The sequence below is a fragment of the Apus apus genome, chromosome 11, assembly GCF_020740795.1.
Source record: "Apus apus isolate bApuApu2 chromosome 11, bApuApu2.pri.cur, whole genome shotgun sequence".
In the NCBI taxonomy this organism is placed as follows: Eukaryota; Metazoa; Chordata; class Aves; order Apodiformes; family Apodidae; genus Apus; species Apus apus.
Genome location: NC_067292.1, coordinates 1789633 through 1805092, shown reverse-complemented (window position 1 = coordinate 1805092; position 15460 = coordinate 1789633). Strand labels below are relative to the sequence as shown.

Here is a 15460-nt window from a genome sequence, read left to right as displayed (position 1 = left end):
CAGGGGCCTCACGCTGAGCTGAGGGACCCCGGGCTGGGGCTGGGGGCGGGCGGGGGGCTCGGGGGACCCCGGGAAGGGCCCCGCGCCCCCGCCCCCCGCACGGCCCGCGCAGGCCCCGCCCCTCTCGTCACCCGGCCACGCCATGGGGGGGCGTGGCCCGGCGGGGGGCGTGGCCCGGCGGGGGGCGGGGGCCTATGGGCGGCGCGCGGCGGCGCGCGGCGGGGCTGGCCCCGCCCCCGGGGAACGTTCCGCGGGCTCGAGCCGCCGCGGCCGCTCCATTGAGAAAAACCCGGCGGCGGCTCCGTCCGCCGAGCACGGCCCGGCCCGGCCCCGGCAGCGCGGGCGGGCGGGCGGGCATGCGAGCAACCGGGGGCCCGCCCGCCGCCACCCACCTGCCGCCCGCCCAGCCGCCAGCCGGGGCGCCGGGCTCGCCCCTCGCCGAGCGATGTCCAGGAGGAAACAGAGCAACCCCCGGCAGATCAAACGTGAGTCCCCGCTGCCGGTATCCTCCGCTGCCGCCGCCTCCCCGCTTCTCTGCTGTCTTCCCTGTTGTTTTTATCTCTCTTCTCACAGCACCCGCTCGGCGGCAGCGCGGCACGGCGCTGCCCCGCGCCCCCCCGCTGCTTCCTCACCCCAACCCGGTGCTACCTCATCCCCCACCGGTGCTTTCTAACCGGCCCCCCCGCGATGCCGCCGTTCCCCCCCCGGGACGGTCGCGGTAGGTGCTGGTTCCCACCCCCGGCTGCCCGCTTTGGCCATTCCCCGCCGCCTTCCCCCCCCCCGCCGTCTCTCCTCACCTCCCCCCGCCAACGCCGTGGCTCCGGTACCGGCTCCCGATGGGGGCCCTGATAAGGCTTTAAAATATTCTGTTCTGCAAGTCCCGTCCTGATAACATCGCTCTGTCGGGACGGCCTGAAATTGTGATCTTATCTCCCCCGCCTGCCTCCCATCCAGCGCCGTGAGCCGGGGCCAGGGGCTCCCTGACACCCCCCCCCGGGTGCTTCCCACTCCCTCGGGGCTCCCCAGAATTTCCCCCGGAGCAACCCAGCCCTCCAGCAGCTCCTCACTTTGGGTACGGCACCGCCACGCTGCCAGAGGCTCCTCTTCCCTCACGGGGGACACCCCAGTCCCCGTGGGTGCCATTGTCCCACCGGCCGCCATCGTCCCCGCTGACTGTGCTGGCCTCAGCCCCTCACCCCGCTCAGCGGCCCCCCCTGCTCCCACTTCACACCTCAGCCAGGGTGGGGACAGGGCTGACAGCGGCAGGAACCCCTGTGGGGTCCCATGGGACTTCAGCCACCAACCATGTGTCCCCATCTCCGGGTGGTCACACTCCCCATGGTCCAACCCATCGCCTGGGATCCGGTTTCGGTCCGGTCGGGACGTGCTGGTTGCGTTGAAAAATTCTGTGAAGTGCTGGAAGTTTTTCGGTGACAGGCTCAGCTCGGCTTTTCTCCTTTCCTCTCTGGTCTGTGTGTGTGTGTGTGTGTTTTTTTTCTTCCCCCGAGTCGATGGAAGCTGGAGATAAGCAGGAGATGGGAGGATAGGGAAGGCTGGCCACCATGTGATAATCTCGCTTTATCTTTCTCTCGAAATAATTGCAAGGCTGAGTTGCACCTACCTGTTTCCCTGCCTGGGGTGATTGCTCTGGTGATAAAGCTCAGCTAGACTTTTACCCGGGTAGAGTTAAAAATAGTCCTAGCTGCCTCCTATTTTTTTTTGTGTGTGTGTGGTGATAATTTTCTCCTTTTGCTTTATCCAACTTCCGTGGCTTTAATTTCGGCCCAAAGCCCGGCTGCCTGATCCCTCCCTGGGCAGCTCCAGCTCATTAAACCAGCAGCATTAAGACCAAAGCGAGCGGTAGCGCCGAGATAACGATGCCAGCGTGGGCAATAGGTGCAGCGGGGGGACACACACGGAGGGCAGGATGCCTGTCCAGCCCCGTCACCCGCCGCTCTGGACCTTGTTGGGTGGGGGGGGAGGAGGGTAAAAATGAGGCTGGACGAGGCCGTGGCGGCTTGGCCAGGCAAAGGCGTCTCGTATCTCCTTCCTCTGCTGCTTTTCTGCAAGAGATGTGAAGAAATGATAAAGTGGGGAGGCTGATCTCAGGCCGCCGGCGATGGCCAAAACTGATTAAAAAAGCTGAAAGCTTGGAAGCCTTCCTGGATGTGTCAACATGAAAACAGTCATTAGAGGCGGCGAGCGCGGCGAGAGCGTCTTGCCGCTGCCTCCGAGGGAAGGTATGCATGAATCAGGGCTCCCGTAACCAGACTCCTCTCATGTACAGACCGGACCTGTTTCCACAAAGTCTATCCTTTTTATCATCTCGACTGGAGCGTTCACAACCTCCTCCAGCTTGGTATCTGCTGATTTTTTTTTTTAATTATTCTTTTTATTATTATTATTGTTAATTTATTTGTTTTATTTTCCTGGGTGACGCGATGTTCTCGCGCCGGCTCCGTCTCTTCTGAGGTTGGGGTTTTGTGTTGGGGGTTTTGTTGTTGTTGTTGTTTTCTTTCGAGCTCGATGCGATGCTCAGATAGGCTCGCCGGGGAGATCGCTGAGAGAGCAGGCGATAGCCAGGAGGGATAAGGCAAAGATCAGACACTGGACTATATTTAACTGGCTGCTTTAACCTTCTCCTGCGTCGCTTTTTGGCTGGAGCGATGGAGCGGGACGGGGGTTCTGGGGGGTGGCACGTGGTGGTGAGGCTTTGAGAGCCGATTGCATCATGATGGTGGCTTCTGATAGTGGAGAAAACACCCAGAGCATTCGTGTGTTTCACTTTGCAGGGTACCTGCTGGCGGGGGGGAGGGGGGGCGGGGGACAGTTGCTTTTTGCCCCCTGCTCCATCCACGGCTGTAAAACCAGCACCCTGCAGCTGCAGCTTCAGAGGGTTCTGCTTTGAGGTTGGGTTTGTTGGTTGGTTTGGTTTTTGTTGGTTTGTTGTTTTTTTTTCCTTTCCTCTTTATTTTTTTTTTTTTAATATTTTTCTCTGTATGTGTGTGTCTGTCTTTTGTTGTGCTGGTAGATAGATGTGAGGGGCTGATAGAGTGCAGGAGCTGATCTGCAGCCCAGATAGCCTGTTACATTTATTAACTTCAAACACGGGGGCGCGGGTGCCCGGCTGCGGAGCGGGGCTGCCGGAGCTGCCGCTGCGTGCGCTCCCAGCGCCGGGGCTTCCGATGGGGGAGCCCGATAAGCAGGAGATTGATCTCATCTCGCTGAGGCTGTTATTCTTAATATCTATTCATTTATTTGTTTGTTTCCTCCTGAATTCAACTGGAAGCAAACCTTTTTTAATTATTTTTTTTTTTTGTAACTGCGAGGGCCTGCTGCTGGTTTTATTTCTTTATTTTCTTTCATTTTCTTTTTTCCCTTTCTATTCTGCTGTACAGTAGATCTGAGCTCCCGATAAGCACTGGGGCCGATCTCCATCCTGATAGAGATTGCCAGGGGAGATAAGGACCACTTATCTCTCCCCACCAGACCGGAGCAGGATTCGCTACAACAACAAACACAGCAAAGAGGGGCAAAAGGGCTCCAACAATTTGTTCCATTGCAAATATGATTAACGCTTTAATTATCTGATGGGGGGCAGCTGCATATGTGTTTTTATTTCTCAAGGTGGTTTTTTTTTTTTGCTTTTTTTTCTTCTCTCTGTGAAACAAGCAGGGCTGAGAAGCTGAGCTCTCCCCAGTGCCTGTTATCAGCTGCAGATGTTGCATTAGTTTGATGAGAGCTTTGACTTTCTTTTTCGATCGTTATCTCACGTTCTGCTCCGCACGGGCTGGGGCAGGGGCGGGGAGGCAAAAGCACCAGCCTATTTTTGCGTGTGGATTTTTTTATTATATTTTTTTTAAATTGCTATTAGATGGTGTTAGATAAGGAGTGTGATCTGCACTCTGCAACCCCAGTACCTGTTGATGGGGTGTGTTGGGGTGGTTTTGTTTTTTTTTATCCCTTTTCCTCTTTTGCAAGCTGGGCTGTTCTTTCCCCGGTCCCGCCTGGGCTTTGTGGTGGTGATGCCAGGCAAGGGGTTCGTGAGTGCCAAGCAGGGGGTCGTAGGTGCCAGGCAGGGGGTTGTGACGCTGGCTGGACTGTGGGAGCCATCCTTCCTGGGAGCTTGGAAAAGCACATTTCTTATAAAGATGACAGTGGCCAACCCGGTGTCTATTTTTAGCGGTGGCGTGGGACGCTCCCGGAACGCCTCCTGCCCGCTCCTCTCCGCTCCCTGCCTCGCTGAGTCGCTCCTTCCCTTTCACTCCCCGCTGCTGACTAACTGCCTCCTCTTGCTTTCCGTCCGCCCTCCCCTCCCCCCCCCCCATCTTTCATGCTGCAGCACTTTTCCATCACTGCCAACCTCTGTGCCTCAGTTTCCCCACCCGTGCCTGCTGGGGAGGGATGCTCCAGGCTGGGGTGTCCATGGAGGTGTGGTACTCCAAGCTGCTCTGCCGGGTGGGGAGGGTTTGCTACTGGCTCCCCAGGGATGAGCTGGGTGCTGGCAGGGCCTCCCAACTCTGCTTCCAAAAACAGTGTTTTCTACACCTCCCCGGGGGCTGCCTCAGCATTGCACACACACCCCCCTCCCCCAGTGCTCCACTTCTGGCATTCCGGGGGTGGCACCGCTGTGTCCCACATGTCTGCTACTCCCATGGGCACTGCCTGTTTGCCTGCCTGCCAACCCTTCCCATCTTGTGCAAACCACTCCCCGAGGCATTTGCCAGCCCTGACTCAGTGGCATCCCGAAGTCAAGGTGACATCCCAAAGTGGTGGCTGCTCAAAGCAGGCAGCAAAGCTCTGTGGCAGCTCTGCCCCCACATCTGCCCTGCCCATCCCAGCTGCTGCCAGTCCCTTGGGATGTGGCATCAGGACCCATTGTGGTACCCCACAGGAGGTGACCCAGGTGATGCTGAGGTGCTGGTGGGATGCATCCAGCAGAGCCCACCAGGCTGAGCTCTCCCAGCCATTGCTAGCTGTTTTCTGACAGTTTCTCAGCTCCTGCAGGGTGGAGGGTTTGGACCCTACCGCTGGTGATACCAGAAGAAGTTTCTCTCCTCTTCCATGGCAATTGGTCTTGGTAGGAGCGTTCCTGTGGACCTCATGTCTGGGAGAGGGGTTGGCACTGAGCTCAGTGGCAGATGGTCGAGGGGACAGCTGGCCTCAGCCTCTCTCTGCAGCAGTATATCCATTTACTGGACTCTGGGTTTGCAGAGCACCTGGGAAGCCTCCACTGCAGCTCCTGGAGCATCCCCAGGGCAGAGGCAGTTATTGCCTTCAAAGAGTTTTGTTTGCCCAGAGCGTAGCAGGATGGAGTCCTGGAGCTTCTGTGTCCCACCAAATGATAAATATTAAATAATGGTCCTTGTGATCATTGGCTTAAAGACAGATGGGGGGACTGACCTGGCTTTTGCCGAACCTTGTGGATGAGGTTTCGGTTTAGCAAGGAGCAGCTCATGGCAGGTTTTGGACCCCTAGGGTCTGACTTGGTGGAGAGAGCCTGGGGAGAAGAGGGAGTTTTTCTCCAGGCTATTTGCAAGTGGCTGATTTTGAAATCCAGCATTTGAGTCCCAGCCACCCCAACCCAGGGCAGTGGTGGAGTCCCCACCCCTGGAGGGATATAAAAGCCTTATAGATGTGGTGGTGAAGGACACGGGTTAGGGGTGGCCTTGGCAGCGCTGGGTTAACGGTTGGATTTCATGCTCTCAAATGTCTTTTCCAACCAAAACCATTCCATGATTGGATGCATGCAGGATGCTTGGAGGGCAAGCAGCAGAGCCAGCCCGGCCACAGCCGTGCGTGGGGCACCCGGCAGCGCGGCAAAACCTGTTCTGCTGTGAGTCCCGGCTCAGCAGGACGGCAGCGCTGGCAGCCGCGCTGGCGAGGGAGGCTTTGGCAGGCGGCTGCTTCCAGGGCCCGTGGGCGCCGGGGCTGGGTTGGGTTGTGTCTGCTGCCACTCTTCCACCTCCCGCATCCCCAGGGAACACCCTCACACCGCCCCCTCCCTGGGCACCCCCAGCAGGCATGGAGACACGGTGATGCCTGCGCCACGGGGACCGTCCCCGACGTCCCATGCCAGAGCAGGAAAGCCACCTCTGGCTGGGATTTACAGCTTTGGCTCTGAACTTGGGTGGTTGGGCAAGGTCTTTATTTTCTGTCATGAATCACGAGGCCACCGAGCGAGCTGCAGGTTCACCAAGTTGCGAGGCGACCCGGGCTCAGGAAGAAAGTGATCCCTTCTCTACGGGTGCTGCGCTGGATTGTGTGAGGAGATGGTGCCACGGCGCAGGTGATCCCACCGTTCCTGGAGAGGGGCAGACTCCTCCTTCCCTGGGGACCCATCGGAGCGATGGCAGCATCCCAATGACAACATGGCATCGAGTCACTGGGGAGCCAGTTCCTCCATTGTCACCGTGTCCAAGTCTGCAGCATCACTGGGGTATCTTGCTCCCACCCCCGTGCTGGCCATGGTGTTGATGCCACCTGCATCCCAGGAAAAAGGAAGAGGCAGTGCTGCCCAAACTGGGAGCAGTGGAGCTGGCACAGCCTGGGGACAAAGCTGCTCTGCCCTGCTTGGCGTCGGTGGGTTTGGAGGCCGATACACCTGTTGTGGGGAAGGGCAGAGGAGGTTCACTGCACATGCTGCCCATCCGACTGAAAGAAGTTTAAAAAAAGAAAAGAAAAAGGCATGATTTGCCTTGGGAAACGCTGGCAGGTGGGATGCTGTGGGAGAAAACCAGCCCAGCCCTTCCATGGCAGCACCGCCCTGCACTGGGACCCAGCGAGAGGGACATGAGCAGCCCCAAGCATCAGCTGGAGCAATGGGGGGGGGAGATGCAGAAACCTCGGGCTCCTGAGATCTGTATTTAAGAAGAAAAAGTGGAAACAGCTTCTGTGCCAGCCCTCGGCGTGCCCTGGCTCTGCCAGGCTGCTGCCTCTGCTGAGGACATGGGGTTTTTTTCTTCCTGGAGAGCAAAGAAATCAGCTCCCTGCCATTGGAGAAGAGCAGGGACGGGAGCAGGCCAATATATCTTTTTTTTCTTCTTTTTTTTTTTTTTCAGCAGCACATCCCGTGACTGGTTTTGTTGCCTGACTCAGGGCTTTTGGACACTCCAGCTTGGCCAGGCTGCTGTCCCGCTGCTTATTTTATCAGGAAAGTTCAAGTGTTTCGGGGGTAATTCAGTTCCCTCTTCCTATGGCTGCCCGGCAAAGGCTCCGCATTGTTCCTGCAGCAACATGTTTTTTTGGAAGGGATGAAATGCCGAAAGGAATGTAACTGCTGACCTTGGGCTGCAGTGGGGTTAAGGAGTGTGTGCCTATGAGTCACTCCAGATAAGAGCCTTCCACGGCTTTTTTCCTCCAAAATAATTCTTTATCTCCTCTTTCTCACATCAACATATTTTCTTGACATCTCCCATTCGATAGTGCGCGCGGAGGAAATGTCCTCCTCTAATTTGTTCATCTGATGAAATATAGATTCATTGTTTGCTCTTGTCCTTGGCAAGCTGGGGGTCGTGGCCCTGGGGCTTTGTGGATGTTCATTGGGGTTGGTGCTCAGAACTTAGGGGATGCTCACCGGGATTGTGGCCCCAGGGCTTTGGACATGTGCTTCAGGGTTGTGGGCCAGGTTGTGGCTTTGGGGATGTGCCTCTGGACCAGTGCCCAGGGCTTTGGAGATTCCCACCAGGGTCACGGCCTGGGGGCTCTAAGGCCCTTGAAGGGGTTGATGCCTGAGGCTTTGGAGATGTTCCTCTGGCTCAGTGCTCAGTGCTTTAGGTATGCTGGAAGGGGCTGTGGTCCTGGGGCTTTGGGGATGCTTGAAGAGTTCAGTGCCTGAGGCTTTGGGGATGTGCCTCTGGGTCAGTGCCCAGGGCTTTGGAGATGCCTGACAGGATTGTGGCCTTGGGGCTTTGGGGATGCTCAATGGAGCCCGTGCCTGGGGCTTTAGGCATGTGCCTTGAGATCAGTACCTAGGGGTACTTCTCAGGGTTGGTGCCTCAGATTTTAAGGCTGCTCAGCAGGGTTGACTGCTGTGGATGTGTCTCAGGGTCTGTACCCAGGGCTGTGGAGATGCTCAGCATGGCTGTTTCCTGGGATTGTGCCTTGGGGGTCAGTACCCGGAGTGCTGCGGAGGATGCCCGAGCAGGAGCGCATCACCCTGCAGTCGGCCAGCTCAGGAACCACAGGGAGGAAGAGCTGCTTTTCGCTCCCCCCCCCAACTCCCACTGCTCCACCGGGAAGTTCGGCCGCTCGCTCGCTTCTCCATCTCCCAGCTGAGGCCTCTCATGCTACTTCCAGCTCCTATGATAATGCGGAAAGTTGAACTGGCCCCATTACTGCGCTGCGATGGTTGCCTTGATAAGGCCCCGATAATGGCAGCGATAGCGGCGGCTCGGTAGCCAATGGCTCTGCTGCTCCTCCCATTAACATTCCCCACCACGGCCCGGCTCGGAGCTGCCTATCTGCTCTCCATTTCCACTCCTCCGCTAGATAAGAATGGAAATACTGACTTCATAGCTCACTGATTAAAGTGTCTGGATTTCTTGATAATACACAGATAAATTATGTTTTTCAAAAAGAAGGTAGGGAAGGGAGTGCGAGGGGAGGGAAAAACCTCCAGTCCATTTTTATTATTTTTATATTTATTTTTTTCCCCCTCTTTCTGGCCGTGCCCTGTGGGGTTGGGGTTTGGTTCTTTTCTGCTCTGAAATGCCCTCCTCAGCCTGTGCCTGGGGTTGGCAGAGCCCTGAGAGGTGCCATCAGGGATGGGGGTGTTTGCAGTGGGCAAAGAATTTTTGGGACCCAGGGGGTATTTGTGCCTGTGGTTGTGTCCCCACACTGGGATGGAGATGTTGTCCTTGGCTGTGGGGGACCCGCTCGCATCACAGGGACGTTCAGCTTCACCAGCTGTGGCACGTGGATGGGATCTTGGTGCTGGCTGTGCCATCTTGGATGAGCTCCAGTTGTCCCCAGGGACCAACTGGCAGGGCCCAGGGATGTTCTGGTGGAGGTGTCTGCCTTCCTACACCTGTCTCCAGGCCGAGCCTCACTGGTTCTGCTGCGGGATGCTGCCCAGTTCAGCAGGATGCTGCCCGGTCCATCAGGACCAGCTTCATCCCACTTGACCCATCCAGACTTAAAGATGCTCGAACCAATGCAGCCCATGACCTCAAACAAGGCTGGGTGCTGGGCACAGGCCCTGTTCCTTTAGCACTGCTTTCCTAAATTATACTTGAATTTCCTCACTAGCCCCTCTGGAGCAAATGGGGCTTCCAGACTTCTTGGTTCCTTGCACTGAAAAAGGTATCAGCTGCAAGAATCTAAGTTTGTTTCATCTCAATATAAAACTAAAGAGCAAACGGTATAAAGTTCATTTTTTAATGTGCTGCCCCATTCCAGTTGGGCTGCTCTCTTTATTTTTTTTAGAGGAACTGTGATAAAAAGCAGTGATAAAGCCAGGACTGTTTTGTGTAGGAGTCGGTATCTGCGTTATCTATCTCCCTTTTTCACTCTCCGAGCAGCTCTGTTGTTTTTTACTCTTATCTCACTCCACCAAAATGCCAAGAACAGGAAAAAAAAAAAAAAAAATTAAAAAAAAAAAAAAAAAGGCAGCACAGGCACCAGGGTTTGCACGGAGGGAAACTCGGCGTCGGCAGAGCTGGGCACGAACGGCCACGCTGCTTGGAGCTGGAGGAAGAGGAGGGTTGAGGGTGCTGGTCCAGCAAAGGTTGCGAGGGGGAGGGCCGTAGCAGTAGGGTTTGGGGGGACAACACTGTCCCTATGGCCCCAGTGACCTTCACCTGCCAGGCTTGGTGCTGGCAGCACACGCTGCTACTTACAGATGGGCCACCCAACCATGCAGGACCCTCCTGGGGTTCTTTTATGCTCCTGGAGGCCCTGCTTGGTTCTGCAGTGCTGGAGACCCCAAAGTGGTTCAGGATGGCAGTGGGAGCTGGCACTGGGCACAGTGGGGGAGCTGGGAGCAGCAGGTACACCCCAGCCAGAGCATTTTTGAAGGTGGGTCTGGTGGCCCTCTGGGCCCCGTCCACCATCATCCATGTCCCCATCCTTCCATCCTTCACCTTGCCTGACTGAATCATGGACCAAACATCTTGGGGTTGAGGCTAAAATCTGTCCCTGCTCCCTTCCCTGGAGCTTTTGGCAGCAGGATGAACCCAGCAGGACCTGAAACCACTTCCCACAGGGAGGGGGATGGCTCCGTTGTGGCATCTCCAGGGTAATTTGTCACTAGATTAGCAAAGAGCTTGACCTCTGGCCTCACCATCACCTGGTACTGATGGGCAGCATTCCCCCTGCTCCCAGCCATTCGCAACCAGAAAGTCTTTGTTCCAGGTGGGAAAAATGTGCCAGAACTGAGCATTTTTTCACCCAGAGAAGCTCCTTTTAGCCAGCAGTGGGCACAGGAGCAGTGGTGGCAATGAGCTTTGCATACCTGTGCCACCATGGATGTTGGGGCCACCTTGCACGCCCATGCACACTTGGAGCTTGATCTTCATGACTGGAGTTTCTCTCTGTATTTCTGAGGTATCCAGCTGTGCCCGGCTGCCCAAATCCTGCCCAGGTCAACGTGGGGTTGATCATGATCACCTTCCCTGGAGGGGTTTAAAAGATGTGTAGATGTGGTGCTTAGGAACATGATTTCAGCACTGGACTTGCTAGAGTTAGGTTATGGCTGGACCTGATGATCTTAAAGGTCTCTTCCAACCATAATGATGCTGTTATCTCAAGCTGCTCTTGTACAGGGACTGGGGTGGAAGACATCCTCAGGTCCCCCCACTAAGGACCTGTTCCTCTCTGCTGGCTGCAGAGAGCCCCCTCAGCTGCCTCAGTTTCCCTCCCATGCCTTGAACACCATCTTCCCTCTCCAGCTGGGCAGGCAGGATGGTGTTAAGCATCCCACCCCCTTCCCACCAAGCTATCTGCTCCCATCCATCTGACATGTCGGGGCCGGGCCCGGCTCTATTAAACCCTTCCCTCTTTTAAAATAAAATCTATCAGGGCGTTATCGACCCCATCTGAAACGTAAAGTCACTTCATTGTCATTGTCCCTGTGTTTCTTCCTCGTTACTTTCCCCATGTCCCCCCCAGCAGCCCCGGGGTTGCTCCGAGGCGGGTTCTCGCTCGCTATTAGTATTAGTAATCGTGGCCCCCGAGGTGACCCAATCTGCTGTAATCTATCAGGGGTTTATCGGGCCTATCTGCGCGCCGGGGCTGGCGGGGCCGGGCGATGGCGCCGTGCTCGCCCGCTGATAAAGTTACAGAGTTCAGGCGGTTGATGAATGTTCAGTAACTGCACCCCGAGCCGATAGGATACGGACTTGGCAGGGCCAGCAGCTCCGGCTGAAACCAATCTCTCCCCTATCAGCAGAGCTGCTTTTTCTCAGGCTCTGCTTCGCTCTGGCTCCTTTCTTTCTTCCCCCTGCCCCCCCCACCGCTGGGGCTGGGGGCTCCCCTGGGTCTGGGAGGGATGTTCGGGGTAGGAACGTGAGCATCTCCCCCCCCCAGTCAGTAACTGCAGCATCCCCCTGTGAGCCCTCACAGCATCATCTCCCCCCGCCCCAAGCAATCACAGCATCCCCCATCTCCCTGTATCTTTCATTCCCCTCCTGGATAAATTAACCTAAATACATTATAAATGTAATAATAAATTATTATAAGTACCCCACCCCATGAACTCTTGTAGCATTTATCCCCCCCGTGAACAATCACTACATCCCCTGTCACCTCCCTTCCCCCCATATCCTTCATTCCCCTCATGGATAAATTAGGCCTAAATACTTTATAAATTGAATTTCGTAATAAATTATATAAATACCCCCCCATGAGCAGCCTCAATGTCCCCCCATTAACAATCACTGCATTCTCCACAGCTTCCCTTCCCCCACTATCCTTTATTGCCCTCCTAGATAAATTAAGCCTAAATACATTATAAATGTAATTATAAATTATTATAAATGCCCCCCATGAGAAAATGCAATGTCCCCCCCATCAGCAATCACATCACCACCCACCACCTCTCTTCCCCTACTATCCTTCATTCCCCTCCTGCATAAACTAGGCCTAAATACTTAATAAACTTAATTATGAATTATAATAAATACCCACCACCACTGCAGGCAATTGTAGCACCCCATTGTCCTTCATTCCCCCATTGTCCTTCATTCCCCCATTGTCCTTCATTCCCCTCCTGGATAATTTAGGCCTAAATAGTTCATAAATTTAAAGTATTATAAGTATTCCCCACCACCACAAGCCATCGTAGCATCCCACCCCCACCACTCCCCCATTATCCTTCATTCCCCTCTTAGATAAATTAGACATAATTTAATAATAAATTGTGATAAATACATTATCAATCCCCCCCTCCAACTTCCCAAACTTATATTTTATTTGTTTTTTCTTGCCCTTTTAACACAGGGCACCACAAGAAGGGTCAGGACAAGTTTTTTTCTGGGGGGGCAGGGGTGGTGATGGAGAAGATCCCCAAATTGGAGATAGGTACCTCTGGGCCTGGCCCCAGCTGCTATCAGCTTGGTGCACAGGGCTGATATTTAATGTGCTGTATCTGGGGAGGGGGAAACCTGGCACTGGGATGGGCTGATAGTGGAGAGGGTTGATTTGTGCTCAAAATGTCTGTTTTTCTCCAAAAATGGGGGTTCCTGGGGGGTGGGGAGGTTTGCCTGCTGCCGCCATCCCCGGGAACCCAGGGACAGTGGCAGTGGGCAAACCTCCCCACCCCCTCAGGGACCCCCAAGGGGAAGGAAAAAAATAACCAGTTGGATAACATGACCTTTGAAGACTTGGCCTCATTTCCCAAAACCTTATTTGCCCTCAGCCGCAGCTCTTGGCATCCCCCATCCCTAGGGAATGGGCTCGGGGGCACCCGAGGGCGTCAGTAAAAGTGAACTTTAATACGTAGAGCAGGGAAAAATTGGGTGAGAAGAAGGTGGGCTGGTGTCCCATCAGATACTGGTGTGGGGTTGTTTTGGTTGGTTTGTTGTTTTTTTGGATTTGCAGCCCAGGTTGTTCTCTGGGCGTTGCTTGCTGCAGGGCTGACACGGCACAACCCTGCTACGAGACCCTGGGGAATCCCCGGGCTATGCCCAACCCCACTGAATCACTGGAGATGGTTTGGAAACTGGTTGTAAGGAAGGGTCAGGATTATGACCCACTCCCACACTGGGATACCAGGTCCCTGCAGCCCTCTGCTCATGGCTGCAAAATTTTTTGGGGAAAAAAGGAGGTTTGGGGGCAGTGCGGATGCCTGGGCTGGATTTCCTTGTGTCTCTGTCACAATGTGATGGAGGAGCATCTTGAGAGTGCTGGTGGCATTTATTGAAGGAGGAGGATGATAATAATAATAATAATAAGTAGTAGTAGTACTATTATGGTCTATTTTTAATCAGAAAATGGATTCAGGGCCAGCACAGGGATAAGGTGGAGCTGGAAGGGTGGAGAAAGGAGCCTGCCTTGTGGTCTTGCTGAGCCCAAAGGAGCTTGGGATGTCCCCTGGCTCCCCTTAGTGCTGGGGAGTGACACCCCAGAGCCAAGCACCCTGGGGACTTGCTGCATCCCAGCCTTTTGGGGTGCTAGGAGCTGAGCCTGGATCATGCAGCCGCCCAGATCCCAGCTTCCACATCCCTCCCTTGAGCCCACCACCTGCCCAGCCCTTGGATTCCTAAAAATAATGACATCTTCAGGTTGGCTGCGAGCAGCCAACACCCAGGCAGTGAAGGTGGGCTGTCTCCAGCCTGCACGTGTGTGCAGTGCAGGATCTGCTTCCCACCACAGAGACTCCTCCTCTTCTTCCTCCTCCTCGCTCTGGAGCCGGTGGGAAAGTCTGGGGCTGTTGCTATTTTCTATCTGTTATCAAGGCCTCTTATCACTTTGCTCTTGTCTCTGTGCCGGCTTTGGAGCGTCCAGGGTCTTGCTCCTGGCAGCCTCCAGAACTCCCCCCTCCTTTCTTATTTTGTGTATCCTTTTTTTTTTTTTTTTTTTCCCCTTTTATTTCATTTACCAACTAAGTGCAAAGAATCAAGCACAGGTTTATTGTTCTTGTGCCAGGAGAACCGGAATTTGAGGGAAATGATTAAATCATCACCTGGGTAACGATGGGTTTTCCTACAGCTGGAAAAGCCCTGGGAATGCCCACCCTCATGCCCACCTGGAGTCACATCCCTGGCCTGCACATGGGTGACATGGGCATGTTGCTTCCTGCCACTTTTTGCAATTACTGTAATTTTATTATTTTTTTTTTTAAAGGGGGGAAAAAAGAAAGAAATCCTTCCTTGTTATAAAAAAAAATAAAAAGGGAGGGAGAAGAGTTAATCGTCGAAGCGGAGTAGCTTGGAAGGGAGCAGTTTTTGGCTCTTCCCCTCTCTGTAAAGCCAGCCTCAGTAATTCAGTTTTAAAGCATGAAAAAAGGGAGTTGATGAAATTCCACTATCAGCACTGAACCAATATGCAAAATATCTTGCTGAAAATCAAATAGCTATTATGTTTTCATTTCCATTTCAGCGTATTTGCTTAATGAAGAATAGACAGATCAGGCAAGCCGAGGGAGGCTGTGTGTGGTGATAACTGTGCAGGGCTTCCAGCAATCCTGGAGAAGTGACGCTCTGCTCCCTGCTCCACGCTCCCACTCCCTCTCTTGCCTTTTTTTTTTTTTTTCCCCTTTTAAAAAAAATGAAATAAATAAATGTAAGCCATCCAGTAGTTGATTTAACCCCCATGGCTGCAAGTGCCAGGGCCAGAGCATCCACTGGGGATGGGCGGGTGCTGGGAATGGGATGCTGTAGTGGGGCAGGCTGGATTCTGGGATGCATCCAGGGACCACAGTGCTGGGATGCATCCAGGGACCACGGTGCTGAGATGCTGCTGGCCACCCCTCATCTCCATAGGTGCTCAGTGATGCTGCACTGCCCAAACCCCAGCTTTCATAGGATTGTGTTTATATGGAGCATCCCCATCTCCCTCTTGGCCAGGGCTTAGTGTTTTGAGATAGGATGCAGGTGATCCGGGCACCCCTGGGTGGGTGCCACATGCGGTGCTGGCCCCATCCCTCTCTCCCCAGGTCCCCTCCATCCTTTCCCAGTGCCCATTCATCCCTCCCCATCCCCAGCCCGCCTTTCCCGGCACCCCCCCCCGCTCCATCCTTTCCTAGTGCCATCCCTCCTTTCCAGTCCCTGTCCCTCCCTCCCCAGCCCGGTCCCTCCCTCCCCGGCTGGGCTGAAGGTGCCCAGCCATGGAGCAGGCGAGAGTCGGGTTAACTTTATCAGAAGCCCAAGAGCCGTGGAGGCGTGAAAGAAGAAATTAGCCTAACAATGTTTCATTTACAGCGAGAGAAACGATTTGTTAGCTGGCGATTGTTTCTGAATATTATCAGAGCCTTTTTAATTGTGCTGGAACTGAAATTAGCAGAATTAGAATAAATTGCCTT

General features: G+C 54.5%; 1 protein-coding gene across 3 annotated transcripts in view; it reads left to right on the top strand.

Annotated features, from left to right (window-relative positions):
* The first annotated feature begins 245 nt into the window (after positions 1-245).
* Positions 246-15460, top strand: part of ZFPM1 (zinc finger protein, FOG family member 1) — a 34806-nt gene continuing 19591 nt past the window's right edge. For 2 of the 3 annotated variants that reach the window (XM_051629495.1, XM_051629493.1), the window contains exon 1: positions 2123-2240. In XM_051629495.1, the coding sequence (XP_051485455.1) occupies positions 2177-2240 (64 nt within the window). In that variant the 5' untranslated portion in view covers positions 2123-2176. Of the gene's footprint in view, positions 486-2122; positions 2241-15460 lie in introns of those variants that run through there. The other variant, XM_051629494.1, reaches the window with a different exon arrangement.